General features: G+C 56.9%; 6 protein-coding genes across 6 annotated transcripts; 4 read left to right on the forward strand and 2 right to left on the reverse strand.

The window, feature by feature from the left end:
- The first annotated feature begins 160 nt into the window (after positions 1-160).
- Positions 161-1,001, forward strand: F5144DRAFT_562951 (Alpha/gamma-adaptin-binding protein p34). The gene has a single exon (XM_066788348.1). The coding sequence runs from the start codon at positions 282-284 to the stop codon at positions 693-695; it is 414 nt and encodes a 137-aa protein (XP_066646804.1). The 5' UTR covers positions 161-281; the 3' UTR covers positions 696-1,001.
- Positions 1,002-5,737: 4,736 nt separating this feature from the next.
- Positions 5,738-7,734, forward strand: F5144DRAFT_484728 (uncharacterized protein; the record flags this gene model as incomplete). The annotated part of the gene is made up of 3 exons (XM_066785463.1): positions 5,738-6,147; positions 6,207-6,412; positions 6,467-7,734. 3 exons carry the CDS (start codon positions 5,738-5,740, stop codon positions 7,732-7,734), a joined length of 1,884 nt encoding a protein of 627 aa, XP_066646805.1.
- A 1,674-nt stretch (positions 7,735-9,408) lies between these two features.
- On the forward strand, positions 9,409-10,182 carry F5144DRAFT_610070 (uncharacterized protein). The gene is made up of 2 exons (XM_066791647.1): positions 9,409-9,819; positions 9,879-10,182. The coding sequence occupies exons 1-2, from the start codon at positions 9,544-9,546 to the stop codon at positions 10,080-10,082; spliced, it is 480 nt and encodes a 159-aa protein (XP_066646806.1). The 5' UTR covers positions 9,409-9,543; the 3' UTR covers positions 10,083-10,182.
- A 584-nt stretch (positions 10,183-10,766) lies between these two features.
- Positions 10,767-17,488, forward strand: F5144DRAFT_610071 (uncharacterized protein). Its single transcript, XM_066791648.1, has 5 exons — positions 10,767-11,096; positions 11,156-11,332; positions 11,524-11,584; positions 11,742-11,764; positions 12,291-17,488. The coding sequence occupies exons 1-5, from the start codon at positions 10,827-10,829 to the stop codon at positions 17,187-17,189; spliced, it is 5,430 nt and encodes a 1,809-aa protein (XP_066646807.1). The 5' UTR covers positions 10,767-10,826; the 3' UTR covers positions 17,190-17,488.
- On the reverse strand, positions 17,211-17,520 carry F5144DRAFT_126351 (uncharacterized protein). The gene has a single exon (XM_066782260.1). It carries the CDS (start codon positions 17,470-17,472, stop codon positions 17,254-17,256), a length of 219 nt encoding a protein of 72 aa, XP_066646808.1. The 5' UTR covers positions 17,473-17,520; the 3' UTR covers positions 17,211-17,253.
- F5144DRAFT_618831 (CRAL-TRIO domain-containing protein) lies at positions 17,489-20,993 on the reverse strand. The gene is made up of 4 exons (XM_066791945.1): positions 20,755-20,993; positions 19,662-20,692; positions 18,394-18,767; positions 17,489-18,143 (listed from the first exon to the last, which is right to left on the reverse strand). Exons 2-4 carry the CDS (start codon positions 20,614-20,616, stop codon positions 17,688-17,690), a joined length of 1,785 nt encoding a protein of 594 aa, XP_066646809.1. The 5' UTR covers positions 20,617-20,692; positions 20,755-20,993; the 3' UTR covers positions 17,489-17,687.
- Positions 20,994-21,009: the final 16 nt, after the last annotated feature.

Raw genomic sequence — 21,009 nt, forward strand, 5'->3', positions numbered from 1 at the left:
GTGGTGGTGGTGATGGTTCGGAGAGGGCGCGGGCGAGGGAGTTGGTGGGGGAGGTTGGGCGGGTTGTGAGGGAGGGGCTGGGGGGGTGGGAGTGGGATGGGGTGGGGCTGGCGGTGGGAGTTGGGAAGGGGGTTGGGGATGGGGATGGGGAGGGGTTGGATGAGTGGGAGGATTTGTGTGCCGAGTGGGGGTTGGAGTTTGTTCATGTTGCTGAGGCTGGCGTGCGTGGCGGGGAGGGTGAGGTGGGTGAGAAGGGGAAGAGGAATGAGTTTGGGGAGAGGATGGGGTTGGCGAGGGTGATGGAGGCGTTGGAGGCGAATGACTGGTCGGGCGGGGGAATGGGGGGTGAAGGGGATGGAGAGGATGGAGACGATGACTTGGCCGGTGTGGAAGCCAAGGGGCAGCGGGGCGGGGACGACGATGATGATTTTGACCCGGAGAAGCTCGACTTTGGGTTTGATCGGGAGGACTTTCTCGGGCTGAGGAAAGCCATATGGTCTGGGGCCGGAGATGGGGGTGAGGGCGCTGAAGGGGGCGGTGGCGAAGATGGGGAGGTTGGAGAGGAAGATGTTCAGCAGCTGGAACGGATGATGATGAAATTACAGGCTGTGAGAGACGCGAGCGCCGGGTTGCCAGAGGAGCAACGAAAGAGGATGGCAGCGCGGGCGGTTGGCGAGGTCATGAAAGAGCTATGATCAAAAGTCTAGCGGTTGCCTACGATTTGCCTTAGACAACCAAACTAAAGAACCAACCAAAGCTACAGCTGTGGATAACTCTTTTTCTTTTAGCCCCAGGGCATTATCCTAAGCACAACAGTCCTTGGCCGATGCTTCCGTCGCATGGGCCGAGGGACAGTGGCTTGATGCGGTCAGTAACAAGAACAAATAGAAGATTCACAAACATGACGTTTACGAACATCCTGGCAGGGGCAGAGACATAAGGGGTGACAGGTACGCCTATAAACCGTGTGCCCGAAATACATCAATCTCTACTTCAAGCAAACCAGCAGTTAAAGTTTCCTATACCAAGGAAATTACCAAGATAACTATGATGCAACAACGCGAACTCCCGAGGTTCTCAAGCCAGATCTTGCCCACGAGAGCTAAGCAAGTGGTTCCATCTCGGTCTCGGTACTTGAAACACCGCGCTGCTGGGTTGGTCCCGGATAAAACGAGACATCAGTAGCTTTTGGAAGCCCTCGCCAGGTTCACTCCAACACGCCGACACGACCTGCAAGTGGATCTACCCGATTCTGTGACAGTGACCTGACGGCGCTTGGTGTACCGCGCACCCTGGCTTCGATCGAGCGCTTCGACCGGCCGGGACGGGTCGCAATCTAAAAATAACCATCCAGGCATAAATAAACACGGGTGATCAGTCCGTTGACCAGGCGGATCTGGAACTTAACCACTCAAGTCACTCAAATTGGGGGAGGATAGGGGAGGCAATGGAATGGGAGGGTGCATCCAGGATGCAATGATGTTGAGCCGGGAGAAGGAGCCAAGCAAATGATCGGCTAGTTGACGTTGTTGACTTTTAGTTCAGACGGAACCCCCCCGAGCAGGCATAAATGTTCAGATGGTTGACTGTTACAGATCGACAGGGAATGTCGGCCGAGCAGCCAAAACGGGAGCAAAGACAGCGGGGAGTTGTGCAACACTTCTGACGACCAAGCAGTGGGGACTGTCACAAACAGAGTCGCCGGTGGCTCCCCTGCTGTAACGTCTCGGCCTTGACGCGGGAGCCAGGAGCCGCATAAAGTGACGTGGCTGCGTCCCCAGAGGTGATCGTCAGATCCGGGGGAGGATTCTTAGTGATGCGCCTATCGACAGGGGGCCGAAGACGGGAAAAAGTTCGATCGAAGCGCCATCGAAGTTCGAGATATACACACTGCAAAGGAGGGTTCGCGAGACGCGGTTGTTTCTCGAATTCTAGAACGGCCCGAGGGCCCGTGACCCGTGGTTGTTACTGCGGCTTGGCCAAACATGGAATTATGATCCCAGCCTGAGTATTGATGTTTGCTCTTCAGGAGTAGCCATGGAATGTGGGTGCGGGAAGAAGCGTTGTCTTTGTCGGGCTGACGAGAGCGCCACAGCTGAGGCCGACTTTTACCGGGATGGGCGGGCTGGCACCGGGTGAGTTCGCGGTCCGCAAGCCACTTGCGACGTGAACGGCCAATCCACACCTAGACATGACCTTTGGTGAAGGGATTTGGCGGCCACATGGCCCGCTCTCGTGAGCAAGCCCTCGAATCTCGTAGCCTTGGAAGGTTTAGCCCTGGTGTGTGGGCGTGTTGTTGCTGACTCTGCATGAACAGCGTCTGGCTGGAGCCAATCGTTGCATATTTTGGCATCGATGCATGAACCCGCACCGCAGTCTCGCATTGCCCAATGGGTCCGAGGCGCTCTCACACGTTGAAACCCGCACGCTTCAAATTCCACAATGTTGTGAGTCGAGCACCCGGAATCGGCTCATTGGGGGTAATGCCGAAAAGGCTGAGAATTGCCAGGGCGGCCCTGCGTTGTGTAACTACATAGGTAGGTAGTCAAATAACCACTTGACATTGAACAGAACTGGAGCACAAGACTCGGCGTTTCCTCCTGATCGCGTGGGAGACATGGGACGGATCACCCGGCGTGGGGGTTGATCTGCCCGGCCAGCCAACTTTTCTTTTCTTCACGAGGCCGGAAGTGACTGTGCCCATCGTGCGTGACGGGCCAACTTTTTCGAGGTGGACTAAAAATGGGTTTCGGTGGTGTGGTGTGCAAAAAAAAAATCGTGGTCTGTCCCAAAAAGGAGAACTGGGGGCCAGACATCAGAACCCTGGTTCGGATTGCTGGAGGGGGTGCCGGAGGGCCAATTGCTGAAGCTTGTTCCCAGGTGTTCCTGCATCTGGACCCACTGTCCTCTCAGGGGTAAAGCGGGCCCTCTCTAGGGTGGGTGGGGTTGTGAGACAGTGCCTCCGACACGGTGGGCACACCAGGCGGGATCTGCCATCAGTCTCGACCGAAAGAACCGGAGCTGTAGTTTTGATATCCGACATGGTGCTTTGCCGTTGACTAGTTAACGAGTTATCGGACCTCAGCCGACCTTCTTTGGTGTTGCTTCCGCCAGAACATCCAGTACCTGCCTGTGCGAGGCAAAGCGCAGGGGTTAGGCACACGGCTGAATGGGACCCGTGGACGTCGCGCACTCCGTTCGTGACTGGGCGACAGGTTGGGTAGCATCAGCCCGACGCAAGGGACATGGTTGGTTCGCGACTGGAGTGTCCGGCCTGCAGCACCACGGAAAGCCTCGACCGGCCCTTCAGCGCTCCACGGCCGCAAGGCCCCGCGGACCGAAGGCCACCACAAGGGGGAGAACACTGTGTACTGTAGGACGCCAGTGGCACGGTATGTTCTTGTCCGCCGCACAAGGTGGGATGCACCTTGGCACCACACCACGGGAAACATCAGATGTCTTGTGCCATAGGAGGTGGCAATGCCTTGGTAATGTTTGTCTGTTCAAGGGGCGGTTCCTCGGCCGGTTCTATGTATACCATTCGTACGCTGGCACCGGCGAGGCCAAAAGGCGTCGCATAGTTACCGCATTTGTGCGGTGCACGTATTTGTGTGGGAAGGCAACTGTCTGCCGTCGTGGCCGATCCGGGGGCTAGGCTGTTGTTGTCGAGCTTGACAGAGACTGTCGCACTGCTTTGGATTTAGCGCTCCCCCTTTTCGCCCCCGTCGACACCGTGGAAGAAACGGGTGCTGGCTCGATAGTTGGTCAGTTAAATAGAATCAGCCAGAGCAAAAGCAGAAAGCGCCATTGCCTTGGAAAAAAAAGGGAGAAGGGCAGACTAGACCGAATCCAACTTCGCCAGAACCCGACGGCCTGGTCACTGTTTGGACGGCAATAATCGATGACGAGGGCCGGCTTCGCTGTCCCGTGGTATTCCTTGTCGCGGAGAGGATGGCAGCAGCGGGCGCCGAGGCGCCTCAGGGCACCATCCTGGCCCTGCCAAGCCAGGGGCAAGCGGGTGTTCGGTCCACATCGATGTCGCGGCGCGTGCTGGAAAGGCTGCACAACCCGACTCGTGCTTGCCGAGAAGCGGCATTTGAGCGCCCATCAGGAGGCTGTGCATGCGTGCCCTTCTCGGCGATCGGATTGACCATGTCGGCAACTGGGGGTACAACTTGGAGTGGATCGGGGGAGTGGGAGACCACCAGACTATCCGCATGTGCTGCGCATCAATCAAGGCCGACGACGTTCCAACGGAGTTCAAGGATCTCGAGGTCCGGATGTGGTATGTGTTGAGTCGAGTTTTCGATGTACCTGGTAACTAAATTCTGTGAATAAAAATTTACGATTTTTTTTCTTCCTTCTTTCTATTCAAGGCAGCGACCTATTTTGCGAGGAGAGGTTCCTTCCCACATGGTTCACAAGATCGGATGGTTAGAAAGAACGGGCGGGAATTACCGCGGTGCACGGCCATGATTGCCGCTGCGTGTCCCCTCCACCGGGCGCGGCGCGTGTTCATCAGATTCATGCAGCATCGTCCCGTTGCCCGAAACTCCAGAGCTGGACTGTTTCTGAGAATTGACGGTCAGTTTCATGGTTTTCAGTGCGGACCCCCCCCCCCCCCCCCCCCCTCCCTGCCCCTTCTTCCAGCTTCGGCAAACGCTGTTGTCAAACCCCAGTCAGGGACATACCGACCGAAGGTGACACAAGCCGTTTGGCCAGGAGACACATGCCCATGTCGCCGCCCCCAGCGACCGCTTCTGCTGGTCCCTATCCAGGGACCCGCTCTCCAACGGCCGCAGTTCCGTACCCTCCAAATTTTTGTATGTACTGGTGTATTCGTACTGTCTAAAAAGAGCGCGCCCGTGTGCTCTGCAAGGCTGCGATGGGTGGCACGAGGGGCAGCAGGTTCGCAATCCATCCCGTTTGGGCTGCATGTCAGCTGCAGGGCAGCGCTGCGGTGATTGGGCACATCAGACGAATACCCCAGGCGTTCCCCTTTCCGCACAGTTAATCGCACCGTATCGCTGTTCCACGGCGCCTGCTAATTCGCTGTTCTGCCCGTTGGACTGTGGTGCCTGAGGGTACCAAAAGCGCTTGACGGCAGGGACCCCATGGACCCGCCCAGTGTGGGAGCGCCCACTCGGGTCCGCTGCTCCTTGCTCGTTTTGCTTTTCCCTCTTGAACCCCCCATGTCCCCGTTCTCGTTTTCCCCCCTAGTCTCTCTTTTTGTCCATCTTCGATCGCCTCACGTCGTCGTCTCCTGTCGACCGCCTTTCCCCTTCCTTCCCCCCACTTTCTACCTTCGCTTTTCTCACCACAGTCACTCCCTTGGAATATCCATTCAACCAATTTATCGGAACCCGTTCATTCTTTCCGGTTTCCAGTTCACCTCATTTTTGCCTTGCGCTACATTTTCCCAGGCAGCGCCGACTGTCAACCCCCCCTTACCCATCACACCAACCAACTCAAACCTCCTGTCCGATCATTCGCACAGGACGACACTCATTTGAAACACAGCACCTTTTCCCATATCTTATTCGATCATTCTTTCTCATACTCCTCCGAGTTCGTCGAATCCCGACACTCCCGAACCCTTGCGGCGTTGGCGTCGACAAACTTAGCACACCGCAAACCCGACGCGGTAGTGGTAGGAGTAGTTTTTACGTGAAGGGAAGGATACCAGTATTTGGAACGACAAACCGAACCCAGGCGCCAGACAGCACACCAGCCCACAATGGCGACCGACGTGGTCAAGCACGAGTTCAAGCAGGAGTTCAGGGATGAGTTCCATGAGGACATCCAGGAAGAGGACGGATTCGCCGCCTCAGCATCGTCCATGTCAGCTTCGCCGTCTCCCTGCAAGTCTCCTCTGCCGACGCCCAAGTCCGGTACTCCGAGCAAAATCATGAAGTCTCCGGCCCATGGATCCAAATCGCAAGGCTCCGGGTCCAGGCGGCCGGCCCGCAAGAGCACCCTCACGCAGCAGCAGAAGAACCAAAAGAGACAACGGGCGACGCAGGACCAGTTGACGACGCTTGAGATGGAATTCAACAAGAACCCGACGCCCACCGCCACTGTTCGCGACAGGATAGCCGAAGAGATCAACATGACCGAGAGGTCTGTTCAGATCTGGTTCCAGAACCGGTAAGTCCAGAGCCCAGCCCCTCCCTCATGAGAGAGGGCTTTTTGCTGACCCCGCGCAGGCGCGCCAAGATCAAGATGTTGGCCAAGAAGAGCCTCGAAAGCGGCGAAGACATGGACTCCATCCCCGAGTCGATGCGCCAGTATCTTGCGATGCAGGCTATGGAGTCGGGCAAGAGCATCCCGGGCTTCTTCGGTCGTACCGGCCTCATGCCCTACGGCCACCAAGGTATGATGGGTGGTGAGCAGTCTGGGCCTGGCAAAGTTTGTAAGTGACAGCCGATGAACGCGCACACCCAAGGGCTTGCACTAACTTGTACAGTGATTCACCACCTGAGCTGTCGCTCCCTAACCATCGGGAGGTGGATGCGGGTTGGTCAGAACGCGATGGATTTGATCATCTTCTACTCGCCTGACAAGTGCACCATGACCTACTACATCAACAACGACCAGGCCGGCTACAAGATCGAATACCCGTTTTCCTACATCAAGAACATCTATCTGAACAACGTTGAGGGCGGGGATCAGCTTGGCGGCATCACGATTGAGCTCCTGAACTCCCCCAATTTCTTCATGGACTCGTCGACGACTGCGACCTTCATCCAGGTCAACGATTTCACCGAGGATCTTCAGGCTTCCCGGGTGCTGACGCATCACCTTGGTGGAAACCCTAAGGTGCTGAGCGGCCAGCTGGCGAAGTTGGTCAGTTTGGAAGCGTTCATTCACCGTCACAGTGCCCCTGCGCCCGTCTTCGACCAGCTTCACCCTATGTCCATGTCGGCCCCGGTTTCGCCGGCACGACCGTCGTCGCAACCCAACTTCGCACAGCCACACGTTGGCATGTTTCAAGAATCGCAGTGGGGTATTGCGCCTCATCACCACCAGACCATGATGATGCGTGGACCAGGCCACAAGAGGCAGCGCAGCCGCAGTGTGCCGGGTCCCATCGATTTCCAGACGATGCAGATGCTACAGCACCCCCCGAGCTTCCACATTACGCAGCCCGAAAACCAGGCGCCGACCCACAACCCCCAGATCTTCAGCCCGGTGCCCCAGCAGCCCAACATGCTGGGCCCTGTCGGACCGAACCTGCGGATCGATACCCGGGCTGGCTTCGGTGCGTTGGACATGCGAGCATACCCGCTCTCCGCGACAACGGCTCCCTCGCCGTCAGACTATTCGAGTCCCAACTTCTTTGCTAGTCAGGCACCCGACAACGGTGGAATTTCGGCGCCCAGCTTCACCCCATACAGCGGCACATTTTCTCCTCTGGTCAACCCGGCAAACCTGGGCGTCCCTCCACCGTCGATCTCACCGCTCTCGTTCAACCACCCTGACCCGGCGATTGTGGGAGAATCACCACCCATGTCGATGCCTCCGATTTGTGAGGGTTCCGGTATTTCGGACGACGGTGCCAACTTGAACGACATGTACCAGACCGGAAAGCCGACCATGACGCTTCCGATGCACCCACACTCGCCGTTTGTGGAGCCAAACCAAGCCGACATGGAGCTCAACCAGTTCATGGACCTGAAACGCTTCGATGCGGAGCAAGCCTCGCTCTCGCCCGAGAGCGTCCAAGCCCAGTAACTGGCCGGGAGCGATCACCCGCTTCTCGCCTCGTGTTCTGCAAATCTGACTCGGGCGATGCCTCCCGACTTGGCTCTCGACAAAAGCATGGACGGCGTCATGACGTGCAATATACCCCCATCGAGAGTTGTTTTTCTTGGCTCGAATTTTCCTTGCGGCGTTTAAAGGGTTAGTGTATATACCAGGAAGCCTGTTCGGGTTGCCGTCTTTTCTCTTCCTCTTGCCCATGTCGACCAACCAAAGGCTGCGACAGTATCCAACCCATCTCCGATTCACCAGCAAACAAACAAATACCTCTTCAGTCCGACTTCGTATCGCATTTCATCCATCAGCCACGAATATACCATGACGATATCCCGCCATTTGTGCTCCCACTTGGCACAGTGACTCGGGATTTCCCGTTTCTCGGTTTTTGTTTTCACCCTATCTCTCGCAATTGCTTGCTTGCGTTGCTTTTTTTCCGTTTTTGCATGCGGATCTTCTCCGCCTGCCGCTATTCCCAAGGGCGCACCTTACTCGACGCTCACGGGGAAGAAGCCTTTTAATATCTATTTCCCTAGTCGTTGGCGACCTGGTCTCCCAAACCCCACCCGGAGAGGATCTCTAGAGAAAGGAGATGGGATGTTTCGTTGGCTGCGGGAGGAAGGATGAAAGGCGAAGGAAAGCCCAGGAGGCTTTTCTTTTTTTGGGTAATGTGTTTCTAATTTATCTTTGTGGGGGTTTTGGGAGCATCATTTGCGTTTCGCAATAACTAGGGATGGTTGGCTTGGTGGAATTTGGAGTTTGATATCTGGCTTGCCATTGTTTTAGGGAGCAATGAATGAGAACTGTGAACGGTGATGGTGGCCCTTTCTATTGCGTGGTGAGGAGGCAGGGTGGTCTGTCGAGGTGTGAAGCGAGTGAGGATGCGAGTCGAGGCCTTCTCCAGACGGAACTTGGAGTTGGGTGCGAGGTTGTTGCCGCCACGGTGGTTATGGCTCAGCATAGGGCCTAGTTAATGGAATCGCGGCATCACCTGAAGCATATCGTCGCGCCACCTACTGTTCCGGGATCGGCCAAACCACAGGGATAGCCAGCAGCCAAGCATGCTCCGACAGTGCGGCTGATTGATGGGCGGCCGGGTCTTGACAACCCAACCCAAGCTGCCAAGCCGACCACAACAGTTAAGCAGCGGGCGCTAACAACCGAACGGCGTGGATGGATGGGTTCGGGTTGTATTCGCTAGTTACATGCGCCGCATACAACAACAAACCAACTGGGTAGGCAAGTAAGGGAGGTTGCGTGATTGTCGCTGGGTGTTGGATTCACATTTTGCCTTGGTGCTTTGAGGTTAGTGGGTGAAAGGCTGCGACTCAGCGGGATGGTGGGGAGAGCTGACAAAAGGGTGGGCGGCATCAGGTCTCTCGTCACTGCAGTCGTCACTCAACTGTTGGGAGACACGTATTAAGGCGTTGTCTTAGCTAGCCAAAAAGCAGTTAGAACAAAGCGCTAGTATGCTCTAATTCCAGCTGGCTCGGATCCAGATTGGCGGGATCATCGCAGATTTCGAGCCATGTTTGGACGTGACGGTGAGCCGATCTCGAGTCAGGGCTGATCATCTTACGGGGCTAGAGGTAGCGGAGATGCTTGTTGCAGGGTCCATAGCTCAAGATGTTCAATTTATTTTCCTGGTGATCTGAATACCTAACTATATAAGTCGGCCGATTGTCCCGCTTCTTGTTTGTCGATTCTCTTCCTCCCTCTCAGCCCGTACCAGCCAAAACCAAAAACTTATCAAACCCGCCGGCCTTGCTCCTCACATCCTTTACCATGCGGCTTTCATCCGTTTTCCTCCCAGCCACAGCGCTCCTTGCGCAGGCAGCTTCTGGTTTCTTCCTGTCATCGCCCCAGAATGTGGTCACCCCGGGAAAATACGCCAGTATGCGGTTCCCGAGGATTGGGTTCTACAATGATAGCGATCCCACGGATCTGGAATTCGAGGTGGATGTAAATGGGAAGCTGGTGGGGCAGCAGGAACAGGCCTCTTTTGTTGACCAAGGCCCGGGGTTCTGGTGTTTTCAGCAGGGGACCCCGGAGTTCTACCAGGTACGCTTCTCCCATTTCTACATGGCACCACGTATGATGTTATACTGATATATATCCAGGAACACGAAGGACCGCCGGCCTTTGACCAGCCATTTGCGATAGAAGATGGGAAGCTTCTATACAAAGGCGAAATAGACTTAGTATGGTTCTTGTGTGGTAATTCATCTGGTGTGGACATCTTATTGGCTCACCCCGGGCGGGAGGACGAGGGTTGCATTTCGGATGTCACGATCGAGGCTGTGGAGCTGGAGCAGGGCGTGTAATATGTCACGTTTGATCTAATGTACAGTCTGTACTTCGTGCATACACCATCCTGCGTGTATTTAAGTAATTAACACCTATGTCATTTCGAGGCAATGGGCGTGTTCCGTTCAGTCTAGAAGACTACCTAGGTTCGGGTTATATTCGCTCCATCACTTTGCCGCATTCAACAACGTGATTGGGCAGGAAATCTGGTGGTTGTCTCTGAGTGTTAGTTACATCCACGCCGTGTCTTGGTGTTTTGAGGTTGGTAGGTAGAAGTCTGAGACTCATCAGGCATGAGGAGAGAGGAAAGATGGGCGGATGACATCGGGTCTGCAGAAGTCCCCCGATCATTGGGAGACACATGTTGGAGTGTTGTCAGCTAGTTACCTGAAACATAACTGGAACAAAAACACCAACGTGTTCCAACTCCAGCTGGCTCGGGACCCGGTTAACGGGATTATCGTAGATTTAGAGCGATTTTTGGGTGTGACGGTGAGCCGATCAGGGCCGATCATCTCCTCCAGGGAAAGACGACGGAGAAACATGCTGCAAGATAGCCCAGGATAGTCACTTCGTTGTTCTGGCGCTCTGACGATCTTAGAATCAAGCCTTGACAGGTGATGATGTCAAAACTCTATATACGTCGGCTACTTGCCCGTCTGTCGTTTCTCGACCTTCTTCTCCATTCTCAACCAGCCAGCACTCGCCAAAACGGAAAATCAAACTCACCGACCTTGCTCTCACTCCTCGAATCCTTGACCATGAAGCTCCAATCTGTTCTCCTAGCGGCCACAACGCTCCTCTCGCAGGCAGCTTCTGGTTACTACCTAGGATCTCAGCAGAACACGGTCGACAGGCGGGCGTTCGCCGGCTTCCAAGACTACCGGGTCGGGTTCTACGACCCCCCCGTTGAGGAGGCGGCGCACTTCTCCTTGGATGCCGATGGTAATCTGGAGGCGTCCACCGACATCGCGTTCATCAACCTCATCAAGGACATGTGGCGCTTAGAGCGAAAGGGAATCAGGGTGCCCGTACATTTCCCCCATTTCTACACGACACCACATATGACGTGATACTGATGCATATACAGCTTCCCGACCAACAGCCGCCTATCACGGGGCCATTTAGAGTCGAGAATCAGAAGGTCACGTACGGAGGTGAGGATGAGCTCATATGGTACTTGTGTGGTGATGATCACAGCGCCGGTTTGGACATTGTTCTGGGTGGCCTGGAGGCTGAGTACACGAATCTGAAGTGCATCCGGAATGTAACGATCGAGACTATAGTTTTATAGACAAGTAACGTACTGGGTTAGGTTGGGGGTGACATCAGGTTTTGTACATATTATCCGGCCTGTGTCTCGGCAATTAACACCTGTCTAGGTATGTACCTAGGTATACACCTATGGATGTTACACAGTGGAAATGTTGATCGTTTGTAGCTATTTTTCCTCCCCAGGCTCCCCTCCGCTGGGTAGATTTTTTAGATGTCATCATGTGGCATAGATCGTATCTGGAATGTAAGGCACTCGTGACTCGTGAACTTCACATCATCAATACAGACGTCCATTCATGGAAGTCGATGTGACAAGTACCATGGGATGATGAGCGTACTTTTATATTCTGCATTGTCGTTCGTGTACATGCAAACCAGGATTTCGCAGACTTTCAATCCAGACACGTCGGAGTCGCTGAAGCGGGTAGGTAGCGGGGTTGAGGGGCGTAAGGTTGTTGGGAATCCAGGCCTGCCCTGGCGCCTGGGCACTGCCAGGATCGGAGACGGAGGGGCATTGGGCGGTCTCTCCGTCTCCACAGCCACAATGTTCCAGCTTGGGACAGGCCCTGATAGGTTGCAGGCCCACACCAGGACTTCAGCCGTTCGACAGCCGCTTCGTTCCGGCTCCGAGAGTCGACAGATTGCATACGCGCGTGGATTGTACATGTATGTACCCACTCCTGCCACCCACTGCCACTGGAAGCCACCCACTTTGATCCATATCCTGCCAACTTGGCGACAGACAAGCCAGAGTCGCTCGTTTCAACTTTCCCCCAAATTATTGTTATTTTCGTTTCGTTGTGTAGTTGTTTTTTTGTCCGACCTCGAAATGCAGCCCGAATACCAGAACCACTTCTCTCGCTTTTCCCTCGACTAAGGTACTTTGTTTTTTTTGGTCCGGAGGACTGACTGGGTGAGGTGACTTGGTCCGGTGCCGGCCACCTGGTTAGTTTCGCGGCATGGCAGAGAACAGCCAGGGAAATGCCGCAGAAGAGCTACGGAACCGGCTCGAGAACATTGAATTGCGCCACCAGAGCTCGAGTTCCAGCTTGCCTTCGAGCGCTGGCGTCGCCCAAGGGAATTCGCAGGCTGGTGAGACTCGAGGAGCACGCTCGCGCCCAGCACTGAGACTCCATCCTGCCCGCGCCGGCGCCCGTGCCCATAGTTTTGACGGCAGCAGGTCGCCCCGCGCTCGGCAACCTCACTCACCGCTGCAAATAAGAACTCCCGAGCTCTACACCATTCAGTCGCACACGCTTCCGCCCCCACCGAGGCACGATGGCCCTTCGACCGCCCCTGCCGTCCCTGCTCGCCTTCGTCTGGAAGAGCCGAGAATTTCGTTGACCCGCCCCCGCCAGACATTCGACGAATTGCGAGACAACATCGAAATCTCCGCCGATGTCGAAAAGAACACTGTCACGCTCCCGCAGCTCGGCTGGAGCGGGTGGAAAAGGGATCGCAAGAGGGGGCCTGCTAGCCGCCCGTGGGCCAAGGCCCAGGCGGCTGCAGAGAAGGCGTACAATCGGTACGTTGTGGAGGGCTTGTTAAGGCAAAAACCGATCCCACCGAGCCAGGATGGGCGTCATATCCCGCTGAGACCGGGGCTGGCGAGACGGAAGCCGCTGAAGGACGAGCGGACGGGCCACTCCTACGTGCCCAATCTCATCCGGTCGAGCCGATATACTGTCTGGAACTTTCTGCCCAAGCAGCTGTTCTTTCAGTTCAGCAAACTCGCCAATTTCTATTTCCTCATCATTGGTATTCTGCAGATGATACCCGGCCTCAGCACGACGGGCACGTATACGACAATCGGGCCCCTGATCGCATTTGTGGCGCTTAGCATGGCAAAGGAAGGATATGACGACTACCGCAGATACAGACTCGACAAGCTGGAGAATAGGAGTTCGGTTTCTGTGCTGGATCCGGAAGGCACCGTCAAGAGCCAGTCGAGGATAGAGCGCCGCGCACCTCAGGGGTTTTTCAAGAGGGAGAAGCCAGCGACCGAGTTAGAATCCGCGTGTGCTGAGGGTGCAGAGCTCGGGCAGTGGGCGAAGGTGGAGTGGCAGGATTTGAGAGTGGGGGATATCATTCGATTACACCGCGACGAAAACGTGCCCGCCGACATCGTCCTGCTTCACGCAACCGGCCCGAATGGCGTCGCATTCATCGAGACGATGGCGCTGGATGGCGAGACGAACCTAAAAAGCAAACAGGCCTGCCCGCTACTCGCCAAACACTGTTCATCCATCGCCGGGATGGGGGAGAGCGAGGCCGAGGTTGTGTCGGAAGACCCGAATCTCGACCTCTACAATTTCGAGGGCAGAGTCACCATCAACGGCGAAACCATGCCCCTGACATTGAATGAAGTCGTTTACAGGGGCTCGACGTTACGGAACACGACCTATGCCATTGGGCTGGTCATCAACAGCGGCGAGGAATGCAAGATTCGCATGAACGCCAACAAGAACGTCCGAGCCAAGGCCCCCGAGTTGCAATATGCTGTCAATCGCATAGTCCTCATGCTGGTATTCTTCGTCATCATCCTCAGCGTCGGCTGCACCGTCGGCTACATCGTGTGGCGTCGCGAGTACCAGTCCCGCGCGTGGTACCTCAACCGTGGGAGTGTACCGCTAGGGCAAATATTTATCGCCTTCGTCATTGCCTACAATACGCTCATTCCGCTCTCCCTCTACGTCAGTCTCGAGATTGTGAAGCTCGGCCAGCTGTTCCTACTCAGCGATATCGAAATGTACGACCCGGTTACGGATACGCCCATGGTGGCCAACACGACCACGATTCTAGAGAACCTGGGTCAGGTCAGCTATGTCTTCTCCGACAAGACTGGCACCTTAACTGAGAACTTGATGAAATTTCGCAAAATGAGCGTGGCTGGAACTGCATGGCTCCATGACGCGGATCTGCGCGCAGAGGACGAGAAATTTGGCCGGGCCGTGCCGCACAAGGAGGCAGTTGAACAGACCGGAAAGGGCCCGGTTTCGAGCCCTAGGGTATCGGTGCGTCCAGCTGAGACGGAAATGATGGACTCGTCTCCCGTTGAGGGTCGTCGCTCCCAGAGCGGCCGTCTTCCGCGGACGAGTACTGCTTCGAGATGGAAATCGTCCGTCCATCCGGCTCAAAACCAACCCGAACTCAATACCGAGGATCTGCTTCGTTATCTCACCAACAAGCCCCATTCTCAGTTCTCGCGCAAAACCCGGCAGTTCATCCTTTGCTTAGCGCTGTGCCATACTTGTCTCCCCGAGACGGGAGAAGACGGCGAAATCAGCTTCCAGGCTGCGTCTCCCGACGAGCTGGCTCTGGTAGAGGCCGCGAAGGAACTGGGATTCCTGCTTGTCGACAGGGCATCGCAGTCCATGACCCTGCAAATGCGCAACTCTGCTGGCGCAACCATCACTGAGAAGTATGAGATCATGGACGTTATCGAGTTTAGCAGCAAGCGTAAGCGCATGTCTATTATCATCCGTATGCCTGACGGCAGGCTGTGCATCTTCACCAAAGGCGCCGACAGTGTCATTTTGCCGCGTCTGAGGCAAAAGCAACTCGCCATCCAGACTGCCTCCGCCGTCGAGCGACGGGCGAGCATGCGCAGGAGTGTCGAGCAGGAGATGGCCCTCCGCCGACAAAGCATGCAAAGCTACAAGCGGGACAGCATGAATATCAGACGGACGCTAGACCGGAGGGATAGCTGGCGGCGATCTATGGCTATCACCGACGAAGTCGATCACTGGCTCTCTCGCCGCGAGGCTGGGGGCGTGGACGAGTTACCAGGCGAACCCGATCTTTACCAGAGCCCCCGCCGCTCCATGGCAGGTGCCCGGTCGCTAGAGCTCGCCCGTCTTGCCGACCCTTACGACGGAATGGTGGACGAGTCGTTGGCGCTTAACGAGGGCGCCGTGTTTGAGCGTTGTTTCCAGCACGTCGACGACTTTGCCACCGAAGGACTCCGGACGCTCATCTTCGCGTACCGCTATTTGGAGGAGGACGATTATCGAAGGTGGAAGGACGTGTACCTCCAGGCCACTACCAGTCTCGTAAAGCGCCAGGAGCGCATTGAGAGTGCGGCCGAGCTCATCGAACAGGACTACGAGCTCGCCGGGGCTACGGCCATCGAAGACAAGCTGCAGCAGGGAGTGCCCGAGACGATCGACAAGCTCCGGCGCGCCAACATCAAAGTTTGGATGCTGACCGGCGACAAGCGGGAGACGGCCATCAACATTGCCCACTCAGCCCGGATCTGCAAGCCCTTCTCCGAAGTCTATATTATGGATGTGACGCAGGGCGATCTCCAGGAACGGCTCGCCATGACGCTCACCGACGTGTGCCGCGGCATGGTCCCACACTCGCTCGCCGTCATCGACGGACACACGCTGTCGGTGGTAGAGGACGACCCCGCGCTCCGCGTGCTGTTTTTCGACTTGGTCGCTAGAGTCGACTCGGTCATCTGCTGCCGGGCATCGCCCTCGCAAAAGGCCAGCCTCGTCCGTTGCATCCGGCAGCAGTCCCCCTCGGCCGTCACGCTCGCCGTCGGCGACGGCGCCAACGACATCGCCATGATACAGGCCTCGCACGTCGGCATCGGCATCTCCGGCCGCGAGGGCCTGCAAGCCGCGCGTATCTCGGACTACTCCGTCGCCCAGTTCCGCTTCCTCCAGCGCCTTCTGTTCGTCCACGGCCGCTGGAACTACGCGCGCAGCGGCAAGTACATCCTGGGCACCTTCTGGAAAGAAGTCGTCTTCTACCTCCTACAGGCCCACTACCAGCGCTACAACGGCTACACCGGCACCTCCCTCTTCGAATCCACCTCGCTCACCGTCTTCAACACCATCTTCACGTCCCTGTCCGTCATCATCCCGGGCATCTTCGAGCGCGACCTGTCGGCCGCCACGCTGCTGGCCGTGCCGGAGCTGTACACCTTCGGCCAGCGCAACCGCGGCTTCAACTTCCCCCAGTACCTCGGCTGGATGTTCATGGCCGTCGCCGAGTCCGCCATCATCTACTACGCCGTCTACTACGTCTACGCCCTCGCCACCCACGGCACCGCCCCCACGGACCTCTACCCCGTCGGCACCCTCGCCTTCTCCCTCGCCGTCGTCTTCATCAACCTCAAGCTCATGTTCCTCGAGGTCCATGACCGTACGCTGGTCATCTTGGGGGGGATGGGCTTGTCCATTTTGGGGTGGTGGCTGTGGAATATCCTGCTGAGTGCCCTGTTCCGTGGCGCCATCGGGCCGTATGTCGTGCGGGATGCGTTTCTGGAGGGGTTTGGGCGTGATGGCATGTGGTGGCTGGTGCATTTCATTGTGCTGTCGGCGCTGGTGGTGTTTGAATTGGGGGTGTCGGCGGTGAGAAAGGCGCTGTGGCCGACGGATCGCGATTTGATGCAGGAGGTGGAGCATGTGCAGGGGGTGGAGGGGGTGTTCAGGGAGCATGCGGATGGTGGGGAGGCGGGGCTCGCTTATGGCGGCGCGGGGGTTGATCCGGACGGTGGGGGTGGTAGTGGTGCTGGTGCTGGTGCGGCGCCGGCGGTGAGGGTGGGCGGTGATGGGGCTTCGCTCAAGACGGTCACGTCCATGTCGGCGTCGGCGTCGGCGCCGTCGCAGGCGCCTGAGCTGGAGACGGTGCCTGGCTGGCAGCGGTGGGAGGGGCAGGCCGCGCAGTACGGGCATGGCGGGGCGGCGGGCACACCGGGGGGTGCGCGCCTCACGGGGGAGTTTGTGCGCCGCCAGTTCACGCCGCCCGCCGAGGAGCGCGAGAACCCCATGGAGAGTGCGGGCGCGAAGGGTGGGAGCGTGGGTGCGGAGGGTAAGGGGGATGCGCAGCGGGGTTGAGTTGAGGCGGCATTTGTTTTATGACGGGATGAGATACATTGGATGGGGGTTGGTTATCGTGCTTTTACAAGGGACGATACAGACGTATATATACCGCTGTGTATATCTGGGCATTTATCAGGCGGCATGGGTTGTTGGGCGTCTTGGGCATTTGGTCTTGCATTTTCGCATTGGATATCTCGGCATTTTTTGGGATATTTTGGACTAACTGCATCACATTCATTGTCGGCTGAGGCCTTGTCAAAAAGAGGGGAGATACCCAAGTCGAGAGCAAATATAGCATGGCTTTTTTTTGAGACTATAAAGTGACTAGTGACTGGACCAACAAAAAATGAGGTTTGTCAGTGGGAGGAGTGTAGTTGCCGTTGAAGTCACCAAGAATAAGTGCCTTGACGGCTCGGCACTGAGATGCTTTGATGCTTGGTAAGGTGAGAGTGAACGATGCGTTAGAGTTGGGTATAAACATATGATACAGGCGCCCAAGTGAAACCCACCTCCTCAATCCTCATTAACCTTGATGATAACCTTACCAGCGGCATGGCCGCTCCTCACGACATCGAGAGCCTCATGGACCTTCTCAAACGGCCACTCACTGTCGACAACAACGCGCAGCTTACCCTCACCAAACTGCTTCACCACCCGCTCCATCATCTCCAATCCCGGATCCATCATACTCGCGGCTCGCCAGGTCCGGCCGGTGCCACCAAGCCAAGTCGAACGCGGCCAGATGGTGTTGGCAGCCAGAGTCAACACGCTCTTCAGCAAGGCCCGGAAAGTATACTCCGAGTAGTGTATCGACGCCGCGTTGTACATGCCCTCGGGCTTGAGGTACCGCGCACACTGCTTGTACACCTCCTGGTTGCCGTACGTATCAATGATGTTGTCAAACGGCCGGTCGCCAAACCGCCGTGCCAACTCCCCCGGCAGGTCCTTGTACTGCGTGTAGTCAACCACCTACATCACCGTCAGCCCAACTCACCCCATTAACCACCCAACCATTCAGCATAAGTAAGTAGACACAAGCACTCACCTCATCCGCCCCCAACCCCTCCACCAACCCCCGATTCCGCCCCGAACAAACCCCCACCACCCACCCCTTCCCCCCAACCCTCCCCCTCACCATCTGCACCACCATACTCCCGACCCCGCCACTCGCCCCAACCACCAACACCCTCTGCCCCTCCCCCACCCCACACTCCCCGACCTGCACATCCGCCGTGCACCCCGTCAGCAACAACCCCGCCGCCTCCCGCGCCGTCCGTCCCGCCGGCAACCGCACCGCATACCGCGCCGGCAGGGCCACCACCCCTTGCAAGCCGCCCACGCCGGTGCGGAGGGTGTAAGCGAAGGTGGGGAAGCAGATGGCCACGTCGCCGGGGGTGAAGCGCGCCGGTTCTGCGGCTGCGCCTGAGGGCTGCCACACGTCGAGGACCGTGGCGGTGAAGTCGAGGGCGGGGACGGCGGCCGGGTTGGTGTGCCGGTGGGAGCGCAGGAGGAAGGGCAGGATGGAGAGGGTGACCAGGTCGGCGGGGTTGAGGGCCGCGTGGGAGACGCGCAGGAGGAGGTATTCTTCGTTGTCTGTTATTGCGGCTGGGGGTGGGAACGTGGGGAGGGGGTGGGTGGTGGTGAGGGAGAGGGTTTGGCGGTAGGGGCCGGGGCGGTGGAAGGTCCAGGCTTTGGTTGTTGTTGGTGATGTTTGGGGGGGTGGGGGTGGTGATGAGGACGACATCGTTTTGGGTGTTGGTTTGGTGCTGTGAATGATAGGTACGGATGAGGCTGAGCCGGTGGTCATTCAATGAGACGGAAGGCTCAGTCAGTATCCGTTAACTGGATGGATGCGCCGAGTATTGTGAGACGATTCTCAGTCAACCTCGAGGCGTTACAAACATGTTTATCCCAACCGACTACCGCATGGAGTCACGATTTGCCAATGTTACCACGTCTCTCTTTGTGTTTGCACGACCCCAAAGTCGTGGTGGCCGCGTCAGTTGTCCCGTGTTCAGGGGGCCAAGCATGTGGCTTGAGACCAGTGAACCAACCGTTGGGCTACGATTTACCATCGTGTCGCTGTTCAGCTCCTGCAGCTAACGGTCGCGAATTAAGCCGAGCGGAGCAAAGGCCACTTGGAGGTTAGGCTCAGTCACGGGTACAGAATGATGGGGGGTAGGTAGTTATTAGAAAGATGGATTATGAGGTGGTATCATATGGATCCGGCCATTCCCGTAGACTTGCATGCCAATTGCGGCTGAAACTAACAAGAGGGGCAAATGTGGCCGAGGTAGGCCCATGGCCCAGTTTCTTCCAGACAACGGCGTTTTGGGCCGCGGCAGGCTCCACGGAGACTTCGGGTGTCTTTTGCTTTGTAGCAACCGGAGTCGGTTGGGCAGCCGATGCCAGCTTAACTGAGTTCGCCCTCTTTCTTACTCGCCGCCCCGTCAGACTTCGACCCTGCAACGCCAACCTCGGCGGCACCCGACAGATAGTCCTCCGACTCGCCCAGCTGCTGGCCGCCAGAAACCCACCGCTGCCGCCGAGCCTCCCGTCTCTCGGCGCAAAGCTTCTGCAGGGCCGGCCAGTAGACCGAGTGGTCGTAGTCGAAGTCGAGCTTGCCGCTGCTGAACTCGGACCACATCTGCTCGGTGGGCACGTACTGGCTCATGTCCTCGTTGAACTTGAGCTTCTCGCGCGTGTTGGGGTCGATGAAGGGCGTGATGAGCCTGAAGAAGCCGGTGACAATCCAGGGCATGTTGATGATGAGGGCCTTTCCAAGGCGCTCGGGGTAGTGATGTTGCAGAATGTTCAGCACCTCGCGGGCCTGGCCAATACCGGGCGCCGTGTTGGACCGCGACTTGCTCTGCTTGAAGTTGATGAGGAGGGCAAGGGTCTCTTGGCCCGGAGGCATGATATCGATGACCCGCTCCACCATGAAGACCAGATGCTGCACCTGGCGCGGAGACGGTTCCGTATTCTGGCGACCGGGGTTCAGATAGTGGCAGACTCTGGCTTCCTTGTCGTAGCCGAGGATGATCTGCTTGCCGGTTTCGTTCTCGGGTGAGATGTGCTCAGCCGTCAGCTCCTCGACGCCATACTCCCTCCGCCAGGTCAGCGTCTCGAGCAGGCGCTTCTCGGCATCCTTCTCGTTCCACTTGGTTGCCCGCAGGTAGCGCAAGAGGCATTCCCTGGTCAGCCAAAACTTCTCGCTGTCGGTCAGCGGGCCGGCCTTGTCCTTGGTGGATGGGACCTCAGTCCAGGCTTTTGCTTGCTGGAGTAGCCAGTCGTACTTGGTTTGCTGCTCAGCCGTGAGGGCTACCCGTTCCTTGGGGGCGCTCTCGGGGGTGGGAGCAAGCAGCGGGAGCTTAAGGGGACCCGCTGCTGTCTCCTTCTCATGCACCGGGTCGGCGCCGGGGCCTGCAACAGTCGTCGACATGATTGTATTCCGGAGCGTAGCGAAAATAAGCGAACTAGTTGTTGGGCTTAGTGTTGGGCTTGGAGAGTGTAGAATGCTGGAAAATGATCAGCACCATGTCATGGGAACAGAGGTTAGGTCGGGAGGAAAGGTATGCACTTTATGAAATTTACACACCGCTAAACACCCAAAGATACGACTTGTTCGGGCTTGCTTCTTTCTACGAAATAAATTTGAATGTGAAAAATTCGAGGTAAAACCAGAAAAATAAAGCCGAGTGAAAAGATTACTATCCGAGCTCAACCGCCAAAGGCCCCAACTTTGCGAGAGCTTGAAGCAGGAAACAGCAAGTGTAATCTGTAAACCGGTGTTGGGCAAGGTGGAAGGTATCAACCAGCCCCTGTCAATTTCCCT

The sequence above is a fragment of the Chaetomium tenue genome (assembly GCF_020726465.1).
Source record: "Chaetomium tenue strain MPI-SDFR-AT-0079 chromosome Unknown F5144scaffold_2, whole genome shotgun sequence".
Classification (NCBI taxonomy): domain Eukaryota; kingdom Fungi; phylum Ascomycota; class Sordariomycetes; order Sordariales; family Chaetomiaceae; genus Chaetomium; species Chaetomium tenue.

Coding starts and splice junctions, on each gene's coding strand:
- F5144DRAFT_562951 (XM_066788348.1), top strand. CDS start 282: ATGGGGTTGGCGAGGGTGATGGAGGCGTTGGAGGCGAATGACTGGTCG.
- F5144DRAFT_610070 (XM_066791647.1), top strand. CDS start 9,544: ATGCGGCTTTCATCCGTTTTCCTCCCAGCCACAGCGCTCCTTGCGCAG. Junction 9,820..9,878: donor GGACCCCGGAGTTCTACCAG/GTACGCTTCTCC, acceptor ATATATATCCAG/GAACACGAAGGACCGCCGGC.
- F5144DRAFT_610071 (XM_066791648.1), top strand. CDS start 10,827: ATGAAGCTCCAATCTGTTCTCCTAGCGGCCACAACGCTCCTCTCGCAG. Junction 11,097..11,155: donor GAAAGGGAATCAGGGTGCCC/GTACATTTCCCC, acceptor ATGCATATACAG/CTTCCCGACCAACAGCCGCC. Junction 11,765..12,290: donor CGTCGGAGTCGCTGAAGCGG/GTAGGTAGCGGG, acceptor CCACCTGGTTAG/TTTCGCGGCATGGCAGAGAA.
- F5144DRAFT_126351 (XM_066782260.1), bottom strand. CDS start 17,472: ATGCTATATTTGCTCTCGACTTGGGTATCTCCCCTCTTTTTGACAAGG.
- F5144DRAFT_618831 (XM_066791945.1), bottom strand. CDS start 20,616: ATGTCGACGACTGTTGCAGGCCCCGGCGCCGACCCGGTGCATGAGAAG. Junction 18,768..19,661: donor GTCGGAGGACTATCTGTCGG/GTGCCGCCGAGG, acceptor CCGCAATAACAG/ACAACGAAGAATACCTCCTC. Junction 18,144..18,393: donor GGTGCACGGCGGATGTGCAG/GTCGGGGAGTGT, acceptor ACGGTGATGTAG/GTGGTTGACTACACGCAGTA.